A 26,264-nucleotide genomic window follows, 5' to 3' on the forward strand; every position below is an offset into this window, starting at 1 on the left:
ACACAAGCACTGCTTTATAAAAAGAACTACAATAAAAACTCACTTGAACTGGCAGAACACGTCAGCGTAGTCAGTGGACACGCTGTGCGCCTGCAGCACGGTGACTCGGAAGGTGAACTCCTTGCCCAGCGTCAGGTGCTCCGGCAGGTCCTCCTCCTTCAGCTCCGACGCCAGGGAACTGTCTCCGCGACCACTGTCCGCGTCACACTCACCCATTGCCAGTTCTGGTTAGGAAAAATATAATATTTGAAAAGGTGAGAATGCGGTATAATAATATTTAAATAAAAAAATATATTATAAGGTCAAGAAATCAGACTGAAATCATTCAAATGTCTCCTTTGTCTCATTTACTAAATTAGTTTCAGTCCTTATAAAAACGTATTCGATTAGTTAAAAATGTGATTCTAAATCTTCAGAAAGTCAATTTGCTGTCATGAAACATTGTCACGCATCTCTAAAATTGCGGTAGATAGAAACAAAGAGATGTTTGTTACACTAATTTGACATACTCTTTTCATTTTATCCATATTTTCCTACATACACATCACTAAAACATCTTTACCATTTTGAACCTACCTTCAATTTTAATATTAGAATCGGGCACATCGTTAATGCGCTCGTCGAGATTAATCGCGTTGTTCTTGTCGACAGCAGAGAGCTTGGTGCGACGGGCCGGGGCCACGTCGTCGTCGAACGATATCTTCGCAGACTGCTTCACGCCGGCTGCGAATTCTGCATTGTCTACAAAATCGTTTGCCATATTTCAGAATAGAGAAAGAGTAAGATAGAGATAGAGTAGCAGGTAGAAGTTTAAAGAGTTAGTAGAAGCAATAGTTTGGAAAGAGTAGCAGAGAGAGTAAGAAAGATTTGATATAAAGAGATTAGACAATTCATTATTTTCAATTTAATAAGCTGACTGAATTTTCTTGCAAAAGGCGAACTAAGCTGAACAACACACATATCTGAATATCGGTACTATACAATATATTTTTGTAGTAAAATAGAACTCTTTCGTCTGTCAAAGATTACATTGTTAGCATCAAGCTGATAAGTAGCAATGCTCTTGTATAGATAGAGCAGCTTTCTTATTATAAATAGAGCAACATAATTTTTCATATAAAATCAATACAATGGGGGCTACCATTTTTTTTGCTCACCAGATGCACACATGTAAAAAAGAGCATAATATGTCCAATCACAGCAGCTTTCAAATATTAAACGTCTATTGTAACACTAGTTAATTCCCTATTGGAAGAAGAGGTTTATACTAGCACCATCTTATGAGCACAAAATCCGATTGACCTCTTTGCAGAAAATCTTAGTAACAAATAACTCACTCTTTTCAGCGTCGATAACAGCCTGCACGGCCACTCGGAGGTAGCCCTTGACGTCTCCTTTCTCATTCACGATGGCCACTTTGTGAATGAGGGGAACCGGGTATAGCAGGTTCGATAGGTATACGAAGCTCCTGTTGTATAATAATAAGATAAAATTTTACTATATAATACAGTCCGACAGACAGATGAAACAGAAAGGACCCAAAATATAAGTAAAAGGAGTTTCTTAAGTTATTATTTTGACAAGTATAGATATGTGGACCGAAGGACCAGATTTATAAATGACGCATATTTACATAACATTTACATGTTACAACCTTAAAGCCATTCGGATGAAATTTTTTGTTTAGAGTTCAAGGAATAAAGATGAGAGATTTATATCTAATTTGATTTAATTTAAATGTATAAGTATTGGGTTACTAAAAAAATATTCTAAAAAATATTAATTTTAATCCCAATCAATGTCTTAATTATCAACATTAGTAGTAGTTAATACAATAGTAATTGACATTACGACTTACCGTCCCACTAGACGGAACCACGGGAATCTGTCGTAGAAGGGGTCCCCACCAGTAACGGACTCAATGTTATGGTCGGGCGAGGTGGGAGACAGCTCGGCTTCATTGTGGTACATCTCACGCATCAGCTCCAGACGTTGCCTGGCAAATTAATGTGGGAAATTAGACTTTACTTCTATTGAGATAAGATTGCAATTTCTATTTGGTAGTGGAGAGTTATTGTCGATTTGTTAAAGCAAATTGCCATACATTTTAAGCTTTAATGCGAAAAGCAAATACTGTTCAACTAAGTGGTTATTAAAACTATAGCTATCAGCTTCATTTAACAGTCGACAGACACAGCGTGAGTTCCCAGCACAAATTACAACATAACAGAAGTAATCAATAGCGATACTACAATCATTTTACAATAAAATAGGACTCTAATGCATACAAATAAAGCTCTCTAAAAATGCACATCGAGCTTAATATCTGCTACTGTTGACATAGAACATTTCCGCCGTCGAACGCTTCGTAATCTACATTAATGTAATATAGAAAATATAAATGACTGACAGACATATTATCATTCCTATAAGAAGTCAACAATAGCAATCTTCGTCAATATAATATATGTGATCTTAATTATCTTAAAATAATACATGCAACATCTTACATCTACGTACAATTAAAGCCCAATTAGAAAGATAACATTGCCACGTTGCAAATTCTAAAAGCCGGTGACAAATACTCATTCCTATCTTTAGATTTGTTCACTACATTACTTTATTCATACAAAAATCTCTAGAAGATCCATATAAAATGTGAAAAATCTAAAGATAGATATAGGTTATTGCTATCAGCCGTAAGTAAACTATTTTAGTGATACAAATTCTCCTATTATCGACTACAGCGCCACCGTAGCAGGATAAATTATTCTATACATTTATAGCATATTGAAAGCTAAAAATCAAATGCTGAAATGAAATGAATAGATTAGTAATTAATTTGGTCCTTTGTCGGAATAAAGGAACAAATAATATGATGTCGTTTATTTTCTAAGCCGTATGTGCTAAAACATCAGGAAATAGAACATACGATTAAAACCATTAAACATTAATTAACAAAAATCGTGGGTTAAGGATACTGGTGCTTATTTAAAACAAAAATTACAATTAAACATTTCAAATTTTTGAATGATTCCATTCTTATAAAAGTCATCCTAGTACTCGATTTCGATGAGTACATAATGATTTCTTCAGTACATTTACTGTGGCCACATTATCTACACAACTATATGGCGAAAGCGTGGCTCCGAGAAATTAAGTATTTCCTCAAAAATCCTTTGAACTATTTACTCTCAAGAAGAGATAAAATACATTTTCACCTCATCAACACTTAGTGTTGAACAAGAAAACACGAAAATAACGATGAAAGTTTAAGTTAATCCAATGTAATAAAGAATATTATTATTGAATACACGTATGCATAACTACCTATTCCAATCTGTCTGATTTTCAATTCATCTAGATTAAATAAAGTCGACAAACACATAGACAAATTCGAATAGATAGATTTGCTAGCTTATTTAAACAACACATGACTAAAGGCTACATTTTAGGAAACTAAGCCTTAAGCCTTACACATATGAATTCTAGTGCGTCAGTAGATCCGTTCGTGTATAGTACAATGCAAGCTAAACGGTGCACATGATACACTGGCGTATGTCTTCTGTGATTGATGCCCGTGCGCAGCCTACCCTAAGCTTGTGTCTGCGTCCCTGGTCTGTCCTTACAAGCACATCTTGATAAAGTATAGCGATTTGACTAGGCGATATATGAAATACTGTAGCAGAGAGTAAATATTATTTTACAGTAAGCCATTTCCTTTTTGTTGTACAGTTGTAATGTACAATACACTTGTAGTATAATAAAGAAATCGCTATAATAAATCTGGACGTGGGGCCTGCGCGTGCCGGTCACAAACCTGGAGGGCAGCAGGTTGGCTAGCGACAGGCGCGTCTGTTGCGCGCACGCAGAGATACAGTGCAGTATGTCGGGGGGCGGCGCCCCGGCCGCGCCCCCGCCCGCGCCCCCGGCCGCGATGCCAACGTGCGGCGGCGGCGCCAGCACTAGCGGGGGCGCCTCGTCCTCGGCACAAGCGCTCTCGTTCATGTTGTATATCTGTCGCATGAGCTCCAGCCGATGGCTACGGACAATACACCCATGTAGCCCGCTGCCCTACCGACCCTATGTACTCTAACACACTGCGACCTATTCCCAAATTGAGAGGCAATGCCCCTCTAGTCTCTCCATTCAACAGCTCCCTGCATTGATGTCTAAATATTAAAAAACTAGACAAAATCTAAGACAATCTCTCTAGGTTAGTAAATATAAATACATATGTAAAAAATCGGTCCTTCTACACTAATCTCGTAAGGAGTAGGCATGCCCTCTCATTTTGATCGAGCAAATGATCAGAACTTCATTATCATATGAGATAAAGAGTGAATACAATATTGGAGTAAGGTGTTTATAAAGAGAAAGGTGTATAGTGTATTTTGTTGTAATGAATTCTTTTCATTTGCTTAAGTAATAATTTCGTAAAAAATGAGGAAATCTATCATAACATTATATATAAATAGCACATTAAAATGTAAAACAAAATAAAGAAGCAGCAAATAAAACAAGCTCTATTAAAAATGGAATAGACATTGCAACTATACATTTAGACCTATTATAAGAAAGTGTACTTACCGCCCACTATGTACAATGTCTATATCACAGAGTATATAACCGGCCATAGTATCGTAATATAAGATATATAATAACATATATAAGGTATCCTCCACACGGCACCAGCAAAATACATATTTTTCAGACGATAAACAAATTCGGACGGAAGGACCAAAAAACAAAATGCAACAAAATTAACAAAATAATGAATGTGTTATCTTAACATACATATTTTTGATAATAAAATAAATAAGAGAGAACTAAAATTATAATATCGAGAAGAATTATTATAAGAAAGATTTCAGACCTATCTTTAATAATAAATCCATTTCCAATGGAAAAAATAAATTATGTGTCAACTTAAATCATATAACCTATAATAAAACTACCTACAATCACTTGTATATCTGTATTTATCAATGCAAAATAAACCCTAACACTTAAAAAAGACAGTATATTTCGTGTTGAGACTATCCTAAAACCTTTTCACAAATAGGTGCCAAGGAAATATATGTCTTAACACACAAAAAATACATCCCAATATCCCTAAAATCACTTACCGTAGCTTTTCAAGTGTCCAGTAATGGGTGGCGCCGTTCTTGGTGTCAGTGACCTCGACGGCTACTACAGTAGGTGCTGAGGGTCGGTACTCGTCGTCAGCGTCGTCGCGGGGAGCCAGCTCGGCCGGGAGGGGGGAGTAGGGGGTGTCCGTCAGTAATGTAAACTGGAACTGGACTTTCTTGCGAAGCTCCACTGAGATCGCGTTCGCTTCCTGCAGAAAATTGTTTGTTTAGTTTCGGTTTGAGTGGCGCTGGTGTCGCTTTTAGTCTTTAGGGAGTTAATTTTTATGTTTGCTGAGATACAGTGAATTAAAATATAAAACATTTGAATATACATATGGATAAGCATTGAACGATTTCTGTTCTACTTGACATTGCATATCCAAACTGAATTTTCACAGTTACAGTTAAGTTTTAATGCATTTTGACCTTCCTAATTTATTACAAACCTACTTTAATTCGCGTATCTATACTTTTACCCATATTTCAAAGGTGTGATGAGTAACTTACCTTGAGGAAGATAGCATTCCCCCACAGGTCGTCACGTAGCGATGTGAACTGATGGTACTTCCACTTGCGGAACGCCCAGGCGGCCAGGCCGACCTCGCGGGCCGACCAGCACTCCGTCTCGAACAACGGGTTCACTACACAATACAGAATCAAATATTAGAAGCTTGTAAAATAAGGAACTAGCATGTAAAATGAGGAAATAAGGAGGTAATTTATTACAATCAATTTCAAATTCATAAAACAAAAGGAGGTCTCGATTGGAAAATTTTTTTTGCATTCTAATCTATCGTTGAAACTTTTTGGACCATAATAATTAATGTCATTTCTTTTGTAACTTACGTAAGAACTTTTTAGAAATGTATTCATAGTACTAACCGTTAGTAGTTATTTAAGTTTTACGTGATACTACTCTACCAAAGAACAGGGCCTTTTGAAACTTTGTTCAGCAATAAAAACCTTTGACAGTTAACATGGCTTACCAAATATATCTTCATCATTGTGGAAGTCCTCAGGAGTGTAGGAGCTGTACATGGACATGGTGACGCTCTGCTCTTCCACCTGACGCTGCAGGGCGTCGATACGGGCCTCGTAGTTCTAGAACAATCCAGAAGAATTGATGAGAAAACTTACTCATTTTGAAAGAATGACCATAAGTTTTATGTGTTGTAGTGTATGCAGACGTGACATTGGACGTATTAATTTAATGAAATTAACTAATAGTTGACATGTCAAAATAGTGTAAGTAGTTTGTAATAATATTTTATTTTCATTAACAAAAATCCCATTTCCAACGACTTTTAAAAATTAATATTCAAATTACATATAATAGAACTCTCCATATCTTGTATTATTCCGAATGGCGCTAGTGTAGCTTTAAGTCTCCCTTTACCAACTAAAACATATCATACCTTGCGCTGTTCTTCAAACTGCTGGTCAGCATGTTCCTTCTCCCTTCGGAACTGTTCCTCTAGAGCCAACAGACGTTTCTGCATCTCTGCCTTCAAGTCGATGCCCTGCTTCTCAAGCAACTCGCATTGCGCATAGTCCCAGTCCACGTTCTTACCGTCGGCGTCTGTACTGCCGGCTGGTGATGGAAATACAAGTTAGGAATTTGGTTTATTGAGGATAATGTTCTATGTATTGGTAGACAAAAAGCAGGATAATGTTTTGTTGTTTTCCGTGAATTAAAGTAGTAATTTGTTTGTATTTGTTATAGTTATGATTTTCCTTGTTATTTAGGATGCATCGTGATTCATGACACACATATTTTTATATTCAGATTGCATTCATAGATTTAAAAATGTAGGTATATATTTCAATCATAGGGTTTAAAATTACAAGCAAGTTTTAAATAAGATTGTCGAAGATATACATAGGTATCTAGCATAATGTATATGTCGTAAGAGCGAAGAACGAATCATCGACATGTTTTGGCCTTTTTTTGAGGGGGAAAATCATCCAATAACTTCTCTTGCCTTGGGAGAGCCGAAGGGGAGTGTCAGACTTTTACTGATTAAAAACCATCCCCGTTCCTACAGTTGCATTTCGAGCCGGAGCCCGCTAGGCAGTCCGCAGGTCCCGAGATATGTTATGGCTCCAAATTACTTATACTATTTTGCACCAAACAAATATCATAATTATCATAAAAGAAATTCTACTCACAGTCACTCTCAGTGTAGCTGGTGGTGAGTTCCTTGTTCTCCTTGTTGACAGGATCCTCGCGCGGCTGGCCAGGGTGTGTGAACCGGAACACGTGGTTCTTGCCCAGGATCACACGGGAGCCGGACTTCAGGATCACTGGCTCCGTCAGCTGGGAGATACGTTGTGTTTTTAATTTTAGTGTTCATATGTGTGTTTCTTGGTAAGTGATTACTGATTATGGTTCTTAGTATACTGACAATAAGTCATAATGTTTGGAAGATGTTTTGATTTGGTTTTAGTTATTTCAAATGTATTTTAAACCTTAGATGATATTAATAAACAATAAATAAGATCTTCGCACAACTATACTAGGGCCAAGATACTCTTTAAAGAGTAAATACGTAGAGTCTGTAGTTCACATTAGCACAGTGAATTAGTCACATAGAAAGGTTTTGCAGAACACAAATGAGATTATTATAAATCCCTAACAGTTTGTGCTATGCCTGTCTGATTCGATTTCTTGCCGAAATATGCCTTTAAAATAACTTTATAGTCATGCTTACCTCGCGTCCATTGACATAGATGAGCGCGTCTCGATGTGGGATGAGCAGTATGACTCCGTCAGTGTTCTCGAAGATGCAATGCTCGCTCAGTATGTGGGAGCCAGACAACTGGATGTCTTGGGGCACGTTAGCTTCGGATGTACCAACGCGAGTTACACCTACGGATAGAACAAAAAATTGTTTTTAATTCTTTTAGATGTTGACAAAAATGGGTGCCGCATTTGTTTCTAGCACTATTATTTAGTTCTTTATAGAGTTATACAGTTATTTGAGTTGAGATAGGTACGCTACGTTTTGATCTCTGTAAGTTCAGATATTGGAGCTAGAAAGTATATAATAACTATAATTCTATGTATAATATTTGATTATTTATAGGTAAAATAATTTCATTTTATTAACATCTAACAAACGAGAATTCTTATTAAATATATCATTGATATATCATACTTTGAATTGAGGTTTTCATATTAGGTAAAAACATTTACCTTACGTTCGATATGACTGTAATTAATCCACGAATCTTTTCTTTATTACTAATGTCAATACAAAAACATCTTATGTGTAGATACGTCAGAGATAATAGAAAATATGTATATTATAATATATTGTCTCCCTTAGGGTGGGTTCACACACAGCGTACTGACGTATCATCGGTCGAGTGTTAACGGTAAAGTGCTTTTCTATGCATTTGCCTGTTCTGGCGTTACGCGACCGATAATACGCGACGTATGCTCCGTCAGATGTGAACCGACCTTTAGATTTATGTACCGGCCAACAATAGGTGAACCTAGAACTCACCATCCTTAATATAATAGATGAGACACTCGGACAGGTTGGGGTCTTCGTTCAGGTTGACGAGATGCGGTGTCTTCTTGGGCGAGTAGATGCCGACGGTGATGCCACCTTCCTTCACTGCCAAACCCATCTCCGCGAACACAGCTTCGCGTTGCACCCGGATCTGCTCGGTACGCTTCAGTTTTTCCTCCCAAGTCTCGTTCAGTTCTGTTGAATAATAGATATGATGTAATGGAATAGAATAATTCAACTTTTTGTCACACTAATTTTATTTTCCAGTGTTTTAGACCTTAAGTATTAAGCAAATCTTGTGAGGATAAGATGTTACTTTTCGCTTAAATTTCTTTACGAGGGCAAAGAAAGCTGACCACGTTAAGTTGCAAACTGCTCTTCATGATTAACACATTAAAAACGCCGTGGTGATCACCGGTGACTTCCGATTTGCCTTCAACAGTTTTCTATTAGCAGTCAAAGACTTAAGAGCCCTAGGTATTCTTTGAAACTAATCGAGTTACCTCGTCAAATAGTTTATGATTATGTCGTGAAACATAATTATTGTATTTAAAGTACCATAATAAGTATAAAATAGTATCTTACCAGCAATAAGTTTCTCCGAGGCTTGCAGCTGATCGACAGCCTCCTCGGCAATAGTCGTGGCCGCTCGGGACAACTTCGGGGAAAGCACCTCAGCCTCGCTCTTCTTGCGTTGCGGGGACGCGTTGTTCTCTTCTCCTAGTAAATTGAATATAGAAACAATGTGTTATTTTTTTTTAAGAATTTCGGTATGTTTTTATAAGATATGTAGGTATTCTTTTTTATTGTAATTCGGTTATATTTTGTGGTAGGTTGCACTTTGTGTTTAAAGAACATTATTCTTAATGATTTGTTTTTTTCTGATATTTAGCATTTATATACTTTCAAAATTTTTTGCATACAAGTTCTTTTGTAGCATTTCTTATGATTGAAATGATTATTTTCAAAGGTTCATTGTATCATTTGTTTGATTAAACTTATAATATTATAACTCAAAGCATGCTTGGTTAAATATGTCTCAAATCAATCTACATAATCTAATCAATGTTTAAGATTACATTGATTATATATTTCTTATTATAATTATACTTTTTCTATTGCACCAGTGTTGTGTAGTGCAAATTGTGCAACCATTTCTGTGCAAACTATTGCACGAAAGGACTAAAATTTTCGTAAACTTTAGTGGTTATTATTTTACTACACAAAATAATAAATATTTGACACCAAATACTATATTCTGACACAAATATAATGGGAAAACATGCAAGGCTTCTGAAGCTAGGAAGCTTTTATTGTAGCAATGCAATTATTTATAATATAGTAACTGCCGATTGGCGACCAACTAATTTTCGACCAATGTTTGTGAATCTTTCAATGCCAATATTTGTGACGTGGCCGCCAACGGATATTACCCGAATTAACAACCGATTTTGATTCATTAGAGACATTAAATAAAAATATGTAAAATAAATAATATAATAAGTATAAAAAACACAGGTTGTGTTTGAAATCAAAATCGATTATTCCAACAATACGGGTCTGAGCACTTTAGAATATTAAATATCCACTGATACATACAAGATATAAGGATATATAAAATGCTCCGATATACATAACAGCACACCAAGTTTACTACATACATATACTATGTATAACCATCATAGATAGTGTTCAGACCAACACCGATAGAATATAGTGATAAAGAAGCGCATATATTTATGGTATGACCCACACCATACTTTAATAGTCCGTATGTCTGTCAAATACTATAATATTATAATATATTGTATGCCTACAAACGCCACAAGCGCTGGACAAGGTGCAAAATAAATTGCTCTTTTTTCATCAGTGTCAGGTTGCCAGACTAAAGACCAAAAATCGATTTTTTTAATTATTTTTCGTGTCTGGCAACCCCGATTCAAAATGGAGGCCAAGCGTACAGGTGGGGTGTACAGATGCAAAAATGCGCAAGCCTCTTTGTTGTTGTTACTTACTGATGGGCTCTTGTTTCTTTTCATAAAGGACTTTACCATCTGGTCCTAGTTCGTGTGGATATTGGAAACAGAATCAAGTTTTAGTATCAGGAATGAGACTAAATGGTTATATGTTGCGCTAATTGTAACTGGCGTGCTTTGTTTGCTATGAAACAATCACACAAGACTGTCTATCAATCACAAGACGTCTAAACATCCTAACTCACTCACAAGGCCGAGAACAAGCAGTTCGCAGAGATCGGTAGATAAACTGACATATGTACCAATTTAGACAAATATTTAAACACCCTCAAACTAGTAACAGCACCTTATATTTCCATCCTTTATTATAAGAAAATATCTGTGTATAGCCAGTCAATAAAGTTCAAAATCGCCTAAATCTCCAATTATTTTCTTTCAACAAAAACCTCTATATACAAATCCATAAAGTTGAAATTGCCAATGAATCAGTTTATCTATCGACCACCATGGAATTACAAGGCCACATACGCACAAGAGAGACCTACCTTCTTCCACTTCTATGCCTTCTGCCTTGAGTAGTTCCCGTAGTTTGAGTATTTCTTCTTTGAGCTCTCGGATAAGTTTCGCGTTGGCGTCCTCATTGACAACCGCCTTGCAGACGATCTGCTTGGCGCGGTCCGCGTATCTATTGATTTGAGATTAAAATTAGACATTTTTTATGAAAGTAAAAAATAATTAAACAATTATAAAAGCTGCTCTACTTAAGTCGGTTGGAGATACGACAAGTATTCCCCAGTTGTTCATCGAGGATTCAAGAAAATACTAGTATAATTTTATTTGACTTATATTAACCATTCGTGTACAAGATGATCTAAAAATCATAGTTTACTCAAGTATATTAATGAAGTAAAGCTCTACTAGAAGCTCATGTAGTAGAGTCCCTCAGTGACTCAAAACTAGTAGAACTTTTCTCTATTAATCTACGTGAGTAAATAGATTTTAAGTCAATTTAGTATGTCTCATGATAGACTAAAATCACATAAGAATTATTTAAGGTTTCACCACAATAAGTTAAATAACCCCGAAACTACAGTTAATAATACAAATAATCATTTAAAACCATACCTCAAAGTACTGAGGGTTTCATCAAAATTGATGTCGGCTGGTGAGATGGCCGCTATCATGGCGGTCTTGGAGTTCCCGCCGAGGTTCTCACGCAGCAGCCACGTCAGCACGGAGTCACGGTACGGAATGAAGTCCGCCTTCTTCGATTTCTTACTCTTCGAAGCCTGGTGGAAGAATATAGTGTAAAGGATTTGAAAGTATACTGGAAGAGTTTTTGGATACTATCTGTGTTATTATTCTGAAGGCTAGATATGGATTTTCTAATTACTTGTGACTTGTGAGGCTAGAATGGTTAAATACCATAGTTTTAGAAACTAATTACTTCAACTAATAATAATTAATGTCTTGCTACTACAGAACAAAAAACGTACTTAACGTATCGGTATAAGAGTCACAATAGAAAACACATTGCATATCGCGTAGAACTACATACATTTATGTAAAAAATAATAATGCTAAATACTTTATGAATAATAACACAGATTTCTTCCAACAACGTGTATGCGCAAGATCTAAGTCAAAAACTTAAATCAAGCGTTGTTCTTAAGCACTAAGCCACGTATAGGCAATAATGTGACGAGGCGTGACATTAAGATTCAACTACACGCTTAATTCTGATGCGCTAAATCTAAATGACATAATAAAAATTACAAAAAATCTACAAATAATGTATTTTAGTTATAATGTGCAAAGCTATCAATGCGCAATTTTGCGCAAAATGGTTGCGCAAGTAAGAGTTTAGCGCAGTGTAAAGCCTGTAGTCGAAACTTAATACAGGACTGGATATTTATGCGTATGCACATAAGGCACGAAACTTACCGTCAACATGAACAACAACATTACAATCGGGACAAAAAGCCAAATATTGCAAGTGAATGAATTACAATCAAAACTGGATTTTAGGTTTCCAAAGTGAATTGTGAGAAGCAAATAGCCGATTGGCTAACTTTATTTATTATAGGCTTAAAAAGCCGATTTGGTGTTAAAAGGCCGATTCGGTGCTAAAAGCGCCGATTGTTAGCTAAAGCATATTTAGCCCAATTGTAAAGGGGTAAAAATATTAGGTAATGTGCACACACTCCTGCAATCTCTATTATAAAACCAAACTCACCGACTATAATATAATTTCCACGGAGAAACGGTGCGGTAAAACAAACGTGAACCTCTTGTTAGTATTTAGCATACATCTACGAATAAAGTGCTGTACACTTTAACGTTTAGTCTCAAAGAATTTACTTCTAGAACTAACCCACATTGTCCCACACTTTATATGAGTTTAGAATTAATACGCAATAAAATACGCCCAAATACACCACTGTTATAGTAAAAATCAAGAAGGTCTAAACCATTTAATCTTGTTGAGACAATATAAATTAGTTACAAGAAGTAAACCTTCTGACCAAAATGTTATTAGTGTACAGGTCTTTATTCAAGTATTTAGCAAATAGCAATTCAATTCTTTAATAACAGTCCGTTGGAAATTATTGTCTTAAAACTATACACAGTAGATTATCATTAGCTTACAGTAATCTATGTACAGACTACAGGGAGAATACGATAGATTAATTAGTTGAATCTCTAGAGAAATTAATACATAGTTCAGCTATACACATTCATATAGTATAGTGACCTTCTTGAATATTCACGAGTGTAGACCACATTTTGTTATAGAAAAGCATTGCGAAAAAAAGTTGCAAATATAGTAATTTTTATGTGGTCACAGTCATTGCGTCCGGCTTACTTTTGTCAACAATTCTGATTATTCTTCAAAACATCATTGTTGTCAAGTCCACAACATCTTCAGACAAAAATTATAATCTTTAGCATGATATCTTTTCTTATATTGAAGTTATTTCTTGACCAAAGCTCTGATCATAACCTAACCAGTTGCACCACAACTAACTATAGATTCAACTAAACATAAGGAAGATCTAACACCAAGCTACTCTACCGTCATAAAGTACCTACATCATTAAACAACAACTTACAATTTCAGCGAGCGCCGAGATGACTTTGCCGAGTGTAGTCAAAGACTTGTTGATATTCGCGCCTTCCTTGAGGCGGGTACCCTTAGCTCCTGTCGAGTCCGCTCGCTCAGACCCTGCCAGGTCCACCAGCGAGATTTTTGACACCTGTAATGGAGAAGGTTTTAAGATTATACTGTTTTTGTTTTTCTTCTATGTAATTTTGGAGACAAAAATAACTGATCCACTGGGTTTTGGCGATCTGTTGGTTCATCCGGGTGCCAGCCGAGATGCGCTACGCTACATTGCTGTGGATGCGTTTGGCTTCCACCGATCACATTCATTGGTACACATAGCGTAGCAATGGTGGAAACGGAATCAGTCACGCTGTTATATATGAAAAGATGCGTGCTATGGATGGCTTGGCTACTATTGATACATCGTATACTCGAACTGCGCATCTTTCTTGCACAGTCACATAGTTTAGTATTAATGGAAACGGTCACATAGTATCACAGCTTAGCTATTACATCTTTGTAGCATAGTTACATAACACATCTCTGGTGAAAAAGCCCCGTTAGACAATGAATTGTTCTTCTTTCGTTAGTAATTTTGGAGACGACAATAATTGATCCACTGAATTTTCATGATCTGTCAGTTCCTAATACTGATGAAGCCTTACCTTCTCCGACATGAGGTTGGTGGTCTGGTCATGTCTCTGCTGCGTGAAGAATATGGTGAAGACAGCGTGCGAACGAGACGAGGTCTCGTTCATGTTGGTCGCTGCCACGGTCCTGTTCAATAATAGCGTGTTTTTAATGAATTGTTACGGGAAGTACTGTCATAGATAGGAACTAGAAAATCTTAACAAAAGTAGGTGATATTTAGAATGCAAAACAATAATAAACAGAGTAATTCCACATTGAAGACTAAAGACACGACTAGAGTCAGTGTCTTTTCATATAGCTTTACTTGCATACTTGCAAACTTAACATCCTGTCTCCCATGGGGGTAGGCAGAGACAATGGAACTTTACTTCCACTTAAGCTTTACTTTACTTTACTTTAGCTTTACTTCCACTTAATAATTAAATAATTCTTTGTAAACTAACGTAAGATACATCTTAACAATATCTAAAGTAAAACAAAAATGTAAAAGTTCTTTTCAAACCATTCCATTGGTTCTAGAAGCAATAAAAAGCAGTATTCTCACCTAGCCTTGTTTCCCTCATCGATGAGGTCGTATATGTCCTGGTATGACGTCACCGCCAGCTTGCTGAGGTCCTCCACGTAGGGACCGAGCGCTGGGTGCTCACGAACCCTCAGGTTCCCCTTGTTCTTCGGGTTCAGGAGATCACGGACTCGCTCGCAGTATATCTCCATGTATGACACTTCCACCTGGTTCATTATGAAGAAATATTATAATCTCTAATGTCAGTGAGACAGACTTGAAACAAATGTGTTTCTGGCACCTACCTAACATAATGATTACGTTCTAACTAATTCTGTTGCCATTTCAAATTATTATTTGTTTTTATCATATAAGCCGGCAAACGAGCTCACAGACCACCTGGTAGTAAGCAATTGCAGCCGCCCATGGACACCCGAAACACTAGCGGCGTTAGAAGTGCGTTCCCGGCCTTTGAGGGTTAGGAATTTAAGGGTTGTTCGGGTATTTGCGAATTGTGGGGACTCAGTCTTCACATACAGGTACGACAAAACACAACACAAGAGTTGTTTCACGTCGGTTTTCTGTGAGGCCGTGTTATCACTCCGGTCGAGCCGGCCCATTCGTGCCGAAGCATGGCTCTCCCACACTTAACTAATAGCCACTAATATAAGTGTTATTGTCCACAAACGCGTAAAAGACCTAATCACTTAAAGCGTAGGAACCTAGGTGATTAATTCTTTTTACACAGTTACACAGTCATTAGTGACGGAAAAAACAATTAATTTCAAGCAACGCATTCATCAACAATTTCTTGAAATCACAATTAACCAAAAAGGATATTTCCTTCTCATATTTCGGAAGTGTTATTAACATTAAATGAACTGGATTTGAATTGCTAATGTGGTAATTAGATTCAACATGAATAATTCATGTAGATTCTCGTTGCTTTACTGCGCATTTCAGACCGTTTCAAACATCTGTGTTTAAAATAAAAATGGCAGACTTAAAGATGGATAGACTTTATTATTGACCACCATCATTTAGTTTCTCGTCCTAAAACTGTTTTATTGGAACTTAAAAAACAGAATAGCATTGTAAAAGATTTATTTTGGATGTTGACGTAAACCTAAATTTTAGCTTTAATTGGAATAAATGTTATTTACTTTTGATGTGCGAAAACCATTTTCAGAAGGTATTGGACGACTTAAATGGTAAACAAACTATGTCAAGTCATGATCATACTAAATATCTTTCATTTTGTAGTTCCTTACTGGCAACATTTTCATCTTAAGTTTACTATTACCAATAATTACCACCACCATACACCACTCGGAACTACACATTTAAATAATATTTGTGTTAAACAATGCATACTCGTATTCTTCATATACGAATCAGTTATAAGTCTACTCACTACTTAATACTCAATTTATGATCTAATGATTTAACAGAAAGATAGGGAACATCACACTAACCGAATATTTAAGATCATCGGAGGTGGTCTGTCGGATGCGCCTGAAGAGATCCTTGCAGATCTGCGGGATGATGCCCTCCTGCCCATCCTTTCCACTGCCCATCATGGTGTAGGACTTGCCCGCACCCGTCTGCCCGTACGCGAATATGCATATGTTGTAGCCTGTTGGAAAATGTGCTCTAGTAGTTTCATGGTAAGGTAGCAATTGCAATGAAAGATGAAAGTTGATGGAAACATTTGGAAGTAACATACTTCATGTGCTAAAAGACTTACTTATTTATTTTATTTACATTTTTTATATATCTCGTACATAAAACATCAACAAAAATCTTGAATTTAATTAAGTAAAAGTAGATTATGAGAACAACAAAGATCCAAAAATGTGAGTACGCTCCGATTTGAGCGTAGATATGGCATTTCGCGAAAAGAAAGCGCAATTAGTTTCAAGTGAAAGTGAGAAAGTATAATATGTTGTGTTTACCGTCGAAGGCGTGTTGCAACATCTCCTCTCCGATGTCTTTGTACACCATGACTTGGGATGAAAACTCTGGATCATTTGGCTGCAACAAAAATGTATAGGTTCATATATTTGATCATTTTATCTTATATCTTACTAATATGATAATATGCGAAAGTTTTTGTATGTATGTTTCTTACTCAATCACGTCAAAACGGCTGAAGGGATCGGATTGAAATTTGGAACAAAGGTAGAGTATGGTCTGGAATAACACATAGGCTGTTTTTTATCCCACAGGAACGCAGGCGAAGCCGCTGGCAGAGGTTAGTACCATATCATAATTTTATTATCAGCATCGCCACTGTTGAGCTAAGGACAAAAGAGCTTTTCCTTGTCATTATCCGCAGTAGGAAGTTCAGAGATAGTTGTTAGGTTCAAAAAAATATGAGCACACCGCTGCTAGTTTTTCATGAGCTATTCCAAATCCAAATTAGTAACGCATTAGTGTACTAAAATAATATGACCTAACTACGTCATTACCTATTCTACAGTCAACCACATTTAGTGAATTATGTTAAGTAGGCTTTAGTCATGTTATAGAGGGCAAAGTTCAATGACACTAGCCAGTGAAAAAATACATTAAGCCGAACGTACAACCTATTTTGATAACATTTACCCAAACGTTGATTAAGTCGGTTATCAAAACAATGAAGTACCTGCCTACAACAACAAAAAAGTCTTCTTTCTCATCCTAAGGATGTTTTCCAACCGAGATATGCTATGTAGCTATGCTGCGATGATATATAATAGACAAGCTGTGAAACTATGTGACCATTTCGACTAAGCTATATAGCGGTCATCTTTTCATATAAAAAACACATCTTAGTTGAGACCGTTTCCCCCAGTGCTAGGCTATGTGTACCAATAAATATGATTGGTGGATACCAAACGCATCCACAGTAACGTAGCATAGCACATCTCTGGCGAAAATCACCCTGAACCTTGTATAAATAACCATTTTGCATGAAATAGCATTCTTTCATGAGTTAAATAAATAGACTAGACTAACTTAGTAACATCTGACGGGCTCGAATCGCAGACGCATACATTTGTATGAATTACAGATAGCCACGCTCAAACTCGTTAAAATTGCAAATGAGGTAAAAAGCTCTTTGCTTCATGCATGTGAAGAAAAAGCTGACTTTTATTTTGATTCTAAATTAGATTTTAGATGACTTGACAGTGTTGGAGCTGTGGCGACACATGACAAGTGATAGATGTCAGACAGACGCACATAGATGATCGATGAGTATATTAATGGATGACGTCATAAATCCTACATCGCACATATGAAGTTTACATGCAAAATCCCAACAAACAACATTTGGGCCAAAAATGTCCGCCAGACACGATTACCTCCTGCGTGGAGGATTCTCCTTTTCTTAGGGGACTATACCAAAAGAGCTTATAACCGCAAACCGTCCACAGGTAACTATCCACGTTGCGTCATTTGACGAATGCATGCATCCTTCACAAACAATAGGCGGCCTACAAATGACAAATGCTTGCATCTTGCTTAGAAACAATGAAAACTATCCACGAAGCGCAGGTAGGTAAATCCGCCAATCAAATTGGTCTGTGCAGTTGAAATTAGGCTTCATTATCTATATTGATTTTGAAACTTCCATAAAAGATTGCATGTTTGTTTGTTTAAAGATTTACGCCAAAATGTTAAATTACGCATGTTTCACATTTAATGTTATGCAAACTGACAGTTGATAAGATAAATGTGCTTTTATCATGAAAATAGTACCATTCATCATTTATACGCTACGTATACGTATAGATATTTCCTTATCGTGGTGCACACAAATGAACATAATATCACTCATATCCTGCTCTCACAGAGAAATTAAAAATCAAATACCAAAAGGGAACAGAAAGTAAAGGTCCCTAAGAAAAGGATGATCCTCCGACCAGGCGAGGTGATCGTGTCTGCCGGGCTTTCTGCCCAACTGTTCTTCGTTGACATTTTCTATCCGTGTTAATTCACATGTAAACTTCATATGTGCGATGCAGGATAATATTTATGACGTCATCCGTCAATTTACTCGTCGATGTGCGACTTCTGTCATCTGTCACTTGTTACTTGTCAATGTGTCGCCTCATCACTCCCCCCCAAGACCGGAGGTCGATCCTGTTGAGACGGTTGTCGATGCTTGAGATGAGCGGTGCCAGAGCCAGTGTTGAATGTCCCTAGTTCCAGTGAGTCGGAACTGTGCCGCTGAATGCCCAGTGAGTCGGGTGCGCGATGCAGGGTGATACTCCAGTGAGTCGGAGTAGTGAACCTCGCAGTGTCCCACGGTGAGTCGGGGAATTGATGCTACGAGGGTAGGTGCGTAGTGGCTGGCGTCTGCGTTGACGGGAGGAAGACGTCCTCAGACCGTGTGCAGAGTGCTGTGCCTAGACGCTGATGAGGCCGTAGGGAAGAACCAGGCTGCATATCTTCGATGTAGCTTGTGGGTGTCCCTGATGAGGCCGAGGATGCTGGTTGGCTGCGACTTGATTACCGCTCAGCGGAGAAGTGATGGGTGAGGGAGATGGCGATGAGGATGACGGTGCTGATCTGCTCCGTGAAGGTTGGTTTCAATCACGTCGGGGTCAACTTTTGAACAGAGAGTAAAGTTCCCTAAGAAAAGGAGGATACGACCATCAGGTGATCAGCCTGGCGGGCTTTCTGCAAGTTGTTCGTTGTAATTTTCTATACGTGTTAATTTGCATGTAAACTTCAATGTGCGATGCAGGATAATTATGAAGTCATCCGTTGATTTGTTCGTCGATAGTCTAAATATCTGTCACTTGTTACTTGTCAACTTCTCACTATCTATGCATAATACAAAACCGACACATTTGGGTAAGTATTCTAAACTTCTAACTTCTACCAACCAATGGCACATCCTCTAACCGTTGAAATCAATAACCGATCTCACTTTAAATTTATTTCCATCGATAACCCTGATTAATTAATATATAGATAGATAGATAAAATGTACATCCAACCAAAGAACTTGTATTCAGATCGGTTCTAACTTACCCTTGATTCTCTAACTCAATAAACGCTAAACAATAATATACTTAAAAGCATTGTAAACAATACTCTATTATAACTGACACAGATACGCAATTGCAACCCCCATAACCTCATAATTGCAAATACGGGCACATGCCGACATGAAATGGACCACAGAGGCAACAGCATTGGCCGAGAATGGCCGTAAATTAATCATCACAGTGCAATCTCCGTGTGATCCAATGGATGTGGTTGTTGCGGTCTATGGCCGATGCTATTTGCACGCAAATTGCTGATGTACCTTTAATTGCTTTAGGCTGTAGTTTGTTTACTAAAAATGTGGGGTTTGTGTGAAAATGAGGGGTTATTATTTATTGTTTTATTTTATGTACACACATATAACATGAAGGACAACAGATAAAATACAGTTGTAAACAGAACGCTCCCGAAAAAGGCTAAAAACAATGTTTGTATTTATAATTTTAATCGGTTTTGTTTTCGTGTAATTCATACAACATCCAGCAGCCCTATCCAGTTAGTAACAACCATTATTACATAAATTACTTAAACACTGAATTACTTTTTTTTTAATAAAACTCATTTTTTACTACATATTCCTATTAGAATTTATTCCTGTAGACCTATGGCAATTATTTTTAAATTGAAGCACGAAATCATTAAATAATCTAACTACTGCATTCATTCAAAGGTAACACCCGACTAAATCAAAATACAATACACACAAAACCACAGTAAAAATTAAGGCTTAAAATCCTAAACAATAGACACGAATAATCCCATAACGATATTCCCTGTATCCAATATGGCTGACGGCCAAACTCATACGAACTAATATCGACGGACAATAGCCCGCCATAATATCGAAACTGACCGATCAGTAATGATGTGATGAGGCCGATACCTATTATAATAGTAAATGCTATATACATGGTTGGTATTTAGGATATTATGGCATCGTCAGTAATAACGTTAAGTACAAAATGTATGATAAATATGTTATAGTGAATCAAAATATGAAGGTGTGGTGCAAATTACAATTTAAATTTTATATTTTAATTACAATTTCATACCAGATAGATTTAAAAGTGATTCGAAATTCGATTTCCAAATTGTTCAAAAAATAGCATTCGAAATTGTTATAAAAATACTTTTTTAACGTTGCCCCGCACTAGTATTTTGTCCTGTGTCGTGGGTGCGTTTAGGAATATACAGTTTCACATACACAATGACACCCAGACCCGAAACAACAATCTGTGGATCACACAAAGAGTTGTTGCAAGAGTGTGTGCCAACCGTGCAGTAAAAATCATCAGTGATCTATTTAACGAAATGCTATAACACTTTGCATTAGTCCTACGTGAAAGTGGGCGTACCTTTTGCATTAAATATCACAAATCATTCATTATAAACAACAAATTTTGAAGAAGAAACATCCACCATTCCATTGGTACTTACGACTAATAACATACACAAAAAACAATCAAAACAAAAATTCCAATCGATAAATCGGCTCAGTGAGTAATCGATTCCTTAACCACAACACTGCTAGTAATTTGACGGTTGCCGAGATAGTGATCGGAAGGAAATCAAGGTTACTATCGATTCATAATCACGTAATGTTTTAGAAATATTATTTTATGATACGAGTTGATTACTTTACGATCCTAAATCGAAGTGTCTCGTAAGAGTATATTGTATAATAATAAAAAATATCTATAGAGAGACAGTACGTGAGTACGAGTAGGTTGATAACCAAGTAAAAACGTCTGAAAATTTCCAAGAGAAAAAGTAAAAACTAAAGAAGTGGCACTGGCAGTATAATCACCAAAATTGAATTGGAGACTCGGTTTGCATTCATGGAAAAAAAGTAGTAACTCAAATTAACCTAGTCTCTTTTTCTGAGAGAACTTCACTCACTGCTCCCTAAACTTACCTACACACCTGTCCTTTATACAAATAAAACCCAAGCCTAGCTTAGCTCTCAGACTTTGATTAAGTGAGGCATCGTATCTCCTCCTCCTATAGAGGGAAACTAAAGGGGGATTGCGCCGAGGCGATCCACTTACTATGCTATCGATCCACCGCAAATAGCATCCATTTATACGTGCTCTATGTAAATATTGGATGGTTGATCGATTTGATTTACCTTTACTTACTGCCGCACTCAGAGACATTTAATGATTACTTAAACTTTTCCTTAGTAACGACTTTGTATCGAAAACAACTGATAAGGAATGGGTTAAGTAACCATTAAACGACTGCTGAGTGTGGCAGTTATTTGGTTTATCTCTTTTTGACTAAGTTTAGTTTAATTTTAGCTAGCTAAACTGATGAACAGTTGGTACATTTTAAATGTAGTAATGGTGACAGGTTGTTTCCGAAAATTTTAAGGAGGCTCTCTGATAAATCTCAACCTATTAATGTGCGTTTGCATACCTCATTTCCAAGCATGGATATTATGGCCCTATGATAGTCCAATAGGTTATTTTGACAAGCTGTTTTTAAATTTAATAAAAGTACCTAATATAGGTACTTTTTTCGAAGTTTATTACATAACCTTAATAATACATAGAGAAAACTTTAACATTATGATAGTACTTACATTATGAGACCAGTATGAGAAATCAAAATTGAAGCTTTTCGCGCCATCTTTGCTGCCAGGAGGTGCCTTCGGGTTTGTGATCACTGTAACAAAGGAAAAACACATATTTAGTCACTTAAAATAATTTACTTAGCGGCTGCATTTAACTTCTTATGTTTTCTAGTTTATAAATACTTTTTACTAAATACTAGTTTCTTTATAAAACACATACGTGAATTTAACCTTCAGAAAAGAGTAAACAGATTTACTTTCAAAGACAAAGTCTTTTGAAACGTTAAATTGAACTGTCCGTCAGTCTGTCTACCATTGAAACTGGGTGCTCGTTACAAAATTCTTAGCTTCATAGCTTCGAATGAAGAAGATTAGAAGAATGTGCAAGAAACCCCATTGATACACTTCAAAAAAAATTACTTTGTATCAAAATACAATCAGAGAATGTAAAAAGAAACATCATCTCATAAACACAATCCTAACACCATTACAGAGAAGAAACTAGAAAGAAGGTCCTTCAATTCATAGGATAACAAGATCATTAATTGCACAAGGTTGCAAAGATATCCTTGGAGCCCTCATTACGTAGCTCTATACAAAACTAGATGGGACTCTTGTCTAGTACGCAGTCATAGGTACATCGGGCGTCAGAATGCTTTGCGAGAATGTGAGTGGGCAAAGCGTCGCGACGTATCGACCGTCGACGGCTCGACGTCGCCGCGGCGCCGTTCTTTGCAAGGCGTCGTACAAAGTCGCTTTGAAAATGTTAGTGCTTGAATTTATAGGTGTAGGTACCTAAGTTTCAATGCTAGCTTTTTTGTATTAGTAGTTTTAGTTTTCTTGTTTGGTTCTGTCGCCAGTAGAGACAGACTAAAATAAGGAATATGATGAGTCGAAATACTTGTTTTCTAGCCACAAATTGTTATTACATACATATATAACCTCACGCCTGTCTCCCATGGTAGGCAGAGACAATGGAATGCCAATTGCTACGAATCTTACATACCTCTTTCGCTTCATCAACAGTCATCAGTTTATATATTAATTATATTAATATAAGTTGTTATCAACAGACAAAATATATAAAATTATAACTTAGCATAGACTCTTTATAAATACTATAACTTTAATACCAAATAAACGAGGTCTATTTAAAGTTTAACTTGTATTAGGAATAGATTGAACGTAAATTCGGAAGCGCTACTTAAACTTGTGATACCGCCTATCTATTCACTTAGTCCTAACTTAGGATCACTTAAGTTGGATCCGCTGACTTGTGAAGTTAAAGGGAAATGGCTTAGTCGTTAACTTGATAGAGTTTGGATACTTAACTTATCTAAATTAAGTTAGGTGGCCTGTAGATAGAATAGATAATAGAATAGAATAGAATAGGATAGATAGCCTATGACTGCATAGTAGGCGCGTTGGCTGGGCAACCGGCTGCCGCGCAGCGTGTAGCTGTTTCGATTGCTGCACGGAGCAACTCTTTATGTGACCCACAAATTGTTATTTCAGGTCTGGGTGTCATGTGTATGTGAACTTGTATACTTATAAACACACACATGACACAGGAGAAATCACTAGTAGCACCTTTAAAAAAACGCCACTAAAAAGATACTTAAGTCAATAAATAGACACTACCTATCTTCAATGACGTATTGAATCATCTCAATCAATAATTATATTAAAGCAAACCCATAAGATCTCATCTCCACTAAATAAATAAGGTAAGTACCCACTAAAATACCCCAATAGCAAATAACTGCAGCCACAATAGGGTAACAAACCCTCGCATCAAAGCCAGCCCCACAATGCTTAATTTAATAAACTTCCCCTAGAACCATAAACCTCAATCGTGGAATCAAATAACGTATGAGTCAAGCTCGCTGGAGCGGTCTCTTGCAATGAGGTTATGTGAGTCAAGCTGCAGTACCCTCTGTACCAGCTTTGTATATGAGTCACAGCTTGGCTGCAGTGTATATTGTATGTATGTATGTATGTATTCTGTGCCAAAATACAGTTCTAAGGTAATTTAGTGACGACAAGTTTGTTAGTTGGTCTGCCATGGAAATGAAGCTGGGTAATATGAGTTTCAAATGAAAAAAGCAACGTCACGCCTTTTATACCGGAAGGGGTAGGCAGAGGTGCACATTATCGTACGTAATGCCGCTATAAAAATTAGTTTCCAATGACTAAAGTAAAAATTAATTAGAAATTCCATTTTAAAAAAGGGCAGGGTAGATTAAAGTTTAAAACATAATATCATACTGCAAAAGATACGATGGTTTGTGCTACTTTTATTTGATTTTAAATAGAATATGAAAATCTCGTACTCGTACATACATAAATCTTTTCACCAATAAAAGTAAACGTACTTTAATAAACAAAATTTACTTCACTGCAAACTTATCGATCTAATGTTTTCACTTTATCGCTTCCAGCAGCGCAACATCAAAACATGTTTGTGTGCAAAATAAATGCGGTGAGTCGGTACGTTTAGTAATGGCTTGTCTGCTCTAGCTTACATGTAACTATGAGTCATAGTTGCAACGCTGCAGACTCACTGCGCCAGGAAAACTGTTTACATCTAGCTAGGGAAAGCAATTTTATAGAGAGCAAACGTATCTGTTCTCTTTGTTCTTAGATGTAGTTTTACAAGAGCAAAAACAAGACTTTTATTCTCAGTAAGATAGTATCTTTGTAACATGTCGAATGCTGCATTTAAATTAAAGTACTTTTTACTTTACTTTTATTTTTCTTGTTACTTAACAAGATATACAAAAGAGAATGTTTAAATCCTCTCAATGCAATATTTATTTACATCTAAGCAAAATTACATTTCAATCGTCTACCATAAAAGAAATGAAAGCTCAAAAGACAAGAACCCAAACATTACAAAGAGAAAAAAATTCTAAACGCACACATCAATAAAAAAAATGACATTCTAAATTCAAAAAGCGCGCGCATACATACATCTTCGGTTTGCATGAGTCACAACTGCATCGTCGCAATGAAAATTAAATATGGCCGCCGGATACTGTTTGTTTTACAGTTCCTAGCTCCCCGGGGCAAGCAATCACACTGAGAGCAGTGTCGTTATTTATTTGTTGCTATAACATGTAGCTTCACAGTTTATTCCTTTGTTTCAAACCGTTGCCAGGTTTCTGGTGAAAGGTTATTGAATTCCGACTTTTATTGTGTGTAAAATCTATTTGAGAATTTTATAGGGAATGTCGAGGAATTGGAAATCTACTAGAAAATATTACGTTGCTTTCGAAAATACGGTGTCCAGTCTTAAATCATGACATTCATAGTGTTTTATGGCTTTGTCATTAACCCGTGGTATGCAGGGACTGGCAGGGAGCGCAGATCTACGCGATACACATTTTTTCTATTGTGTCTCGTGTATGGCAAATGAGCGGTTAAAAACAATCACGGCATTTTATTTTTCTTTCCAATAAAATTAAACTTCTCATCAACTTGACCATTTTTCGCGAAAAAGCTACACACAATGGAACATTATTAAGGTTGATTGAACATATTATGATTACTACTTGAATTTGAATTCAACCCTAGAAATCAAAACTTCAATCATTATCGATATACACGTAACAATTCCCACGGCTATGCAGAAAAACTCTTCATAGAAAGAAAATACAGTTGAGAATGCAACAACAAGGGTAAATCAGCCATATTGTCGGCCGTGCTGTCGGAACATTCTTCCGGTATTGGAAGCCCGCATCGAACAACACAAGGTCGTACAG

The 26,264-nt window shown here is 36.7% G+C and overlaps 2 protein-coding genes across 14 annotated transcripts in view; one reads left to right on the plus strand and one right to left on the minus strand.

Annotated features, from left to right (window-relative positions):
- Window positions 1–26,264, plus strand: part of LOC118271716 (glyceraldehyde-3-phosphate dehydrogenase) — a 256,387-nt gene that overhangs the window by 14,095 nt on the left and 216,028 nt on the right. The window lies entirely within an intron of this gene.
- The window catches only part of LOC118271663 (kinesin-like protein unc-104), a 107,743-nt gene that overhangs the window by 12,881 nt on the left and 68,598 nt on the right, over window positions 1–26,264 (minus strand). For 8 of the 13 annotated variants that reach the window (XM_050693733.1, XM_050693739.1, XM_050693736.1 and 5 more), the window contains 22 exons: window positions 22,510–22,592; window positions 16,841–16,919; window positions 16,361–16,521; window positions 14,928–15,112; window positions 14,398–14,509; window positions 13,740–13,883; window positions 11,752–11,915; window positions 11,172–11,311; window positions 10,666–10,710; window positions 9,236–9,370; window positions 8,642–8,845; window positions 7,844–8,001; window positions 7,302–7,449; window positions 6,548–6,723; window positions 6,119–6,233; window positions 5,640–5,773; window positions 5,130–5,341; window positions 3,821–4,042; window positions 1,859–1,996; window positions 1,338–1,468; window positions 577–741; window positions 44–224 (listed from right to left, as the gene is read on the minus strand). In XM_050693733.1, the coding sequence (XP_050549690.1) occupies window positions 44–224; window positions 577–741; window positions 1,338–1,468; window positions 1,859–1,996; window positions 3,821–4,042; window positions 5,130–5,341; window positions 5,640–5,773; window positions 6,119–6,233; window positions 6,548–6,723; window positions 7,302–7,449; window positions 7,844–8,001; window positions 8,642–8,845; window positions 9,236–9,370; window positions 10,666–10,710; window positions 11,172–11,311; window positions 11,752–11,915; window positions 13,740–13,883; window positions 14,398–14,509; window positions 14,928–15,112; window positions 16,361–16,521; window positions 16,841–16,919; window positions 22,510–22,592 (3,232 nt within the window). The remainder of the gene's footprint in view (window positions 1–43; window positions 225–576; window positions 742–1,337; window positions 1,469–1,858; window positions 1,997–3,820; window positions 4,043–5,129; window positions 5,342–5,639; window positions 5,774–6,118; window positions 6,234–6,547; window positions 6,724–7,301; window positions 7,450–7,843; window positions 8,002–8,641; window positions 8,846–9,235; window positions 9,371–10,665; window positions 10,711–11,171; window positions 11,312–11,751; window positions 11,916–13,739; window positions 13,884–14,397; window positions 14,510–14,927; window positions 15,113–16,360; window positions 16,522–16,840; window positions 16,920–22,509; window positions 22,593–26,264) is intronic. The other 5 variants (XM_050693740.1, XM_050693743.1, XM_050693734.1 and 2 more) reach the window with 4 other exon arrangements.

This window comes from Spodoptera frugiperda, chromosome 5 (assembly GCF_023101765.2).
Source record: "Spodoptera frugiperda isolate SF20-4 chromosome 5, AGI-APGP_CSIRO_Sfru_2.0, whole genome shotgun sequence".
NCBI lineage: Eukaryota > Metazoa > Arthropoda > Insecta > Lepidoptera > Noctuidae > Spodoptera > Spodoptera frugiperda.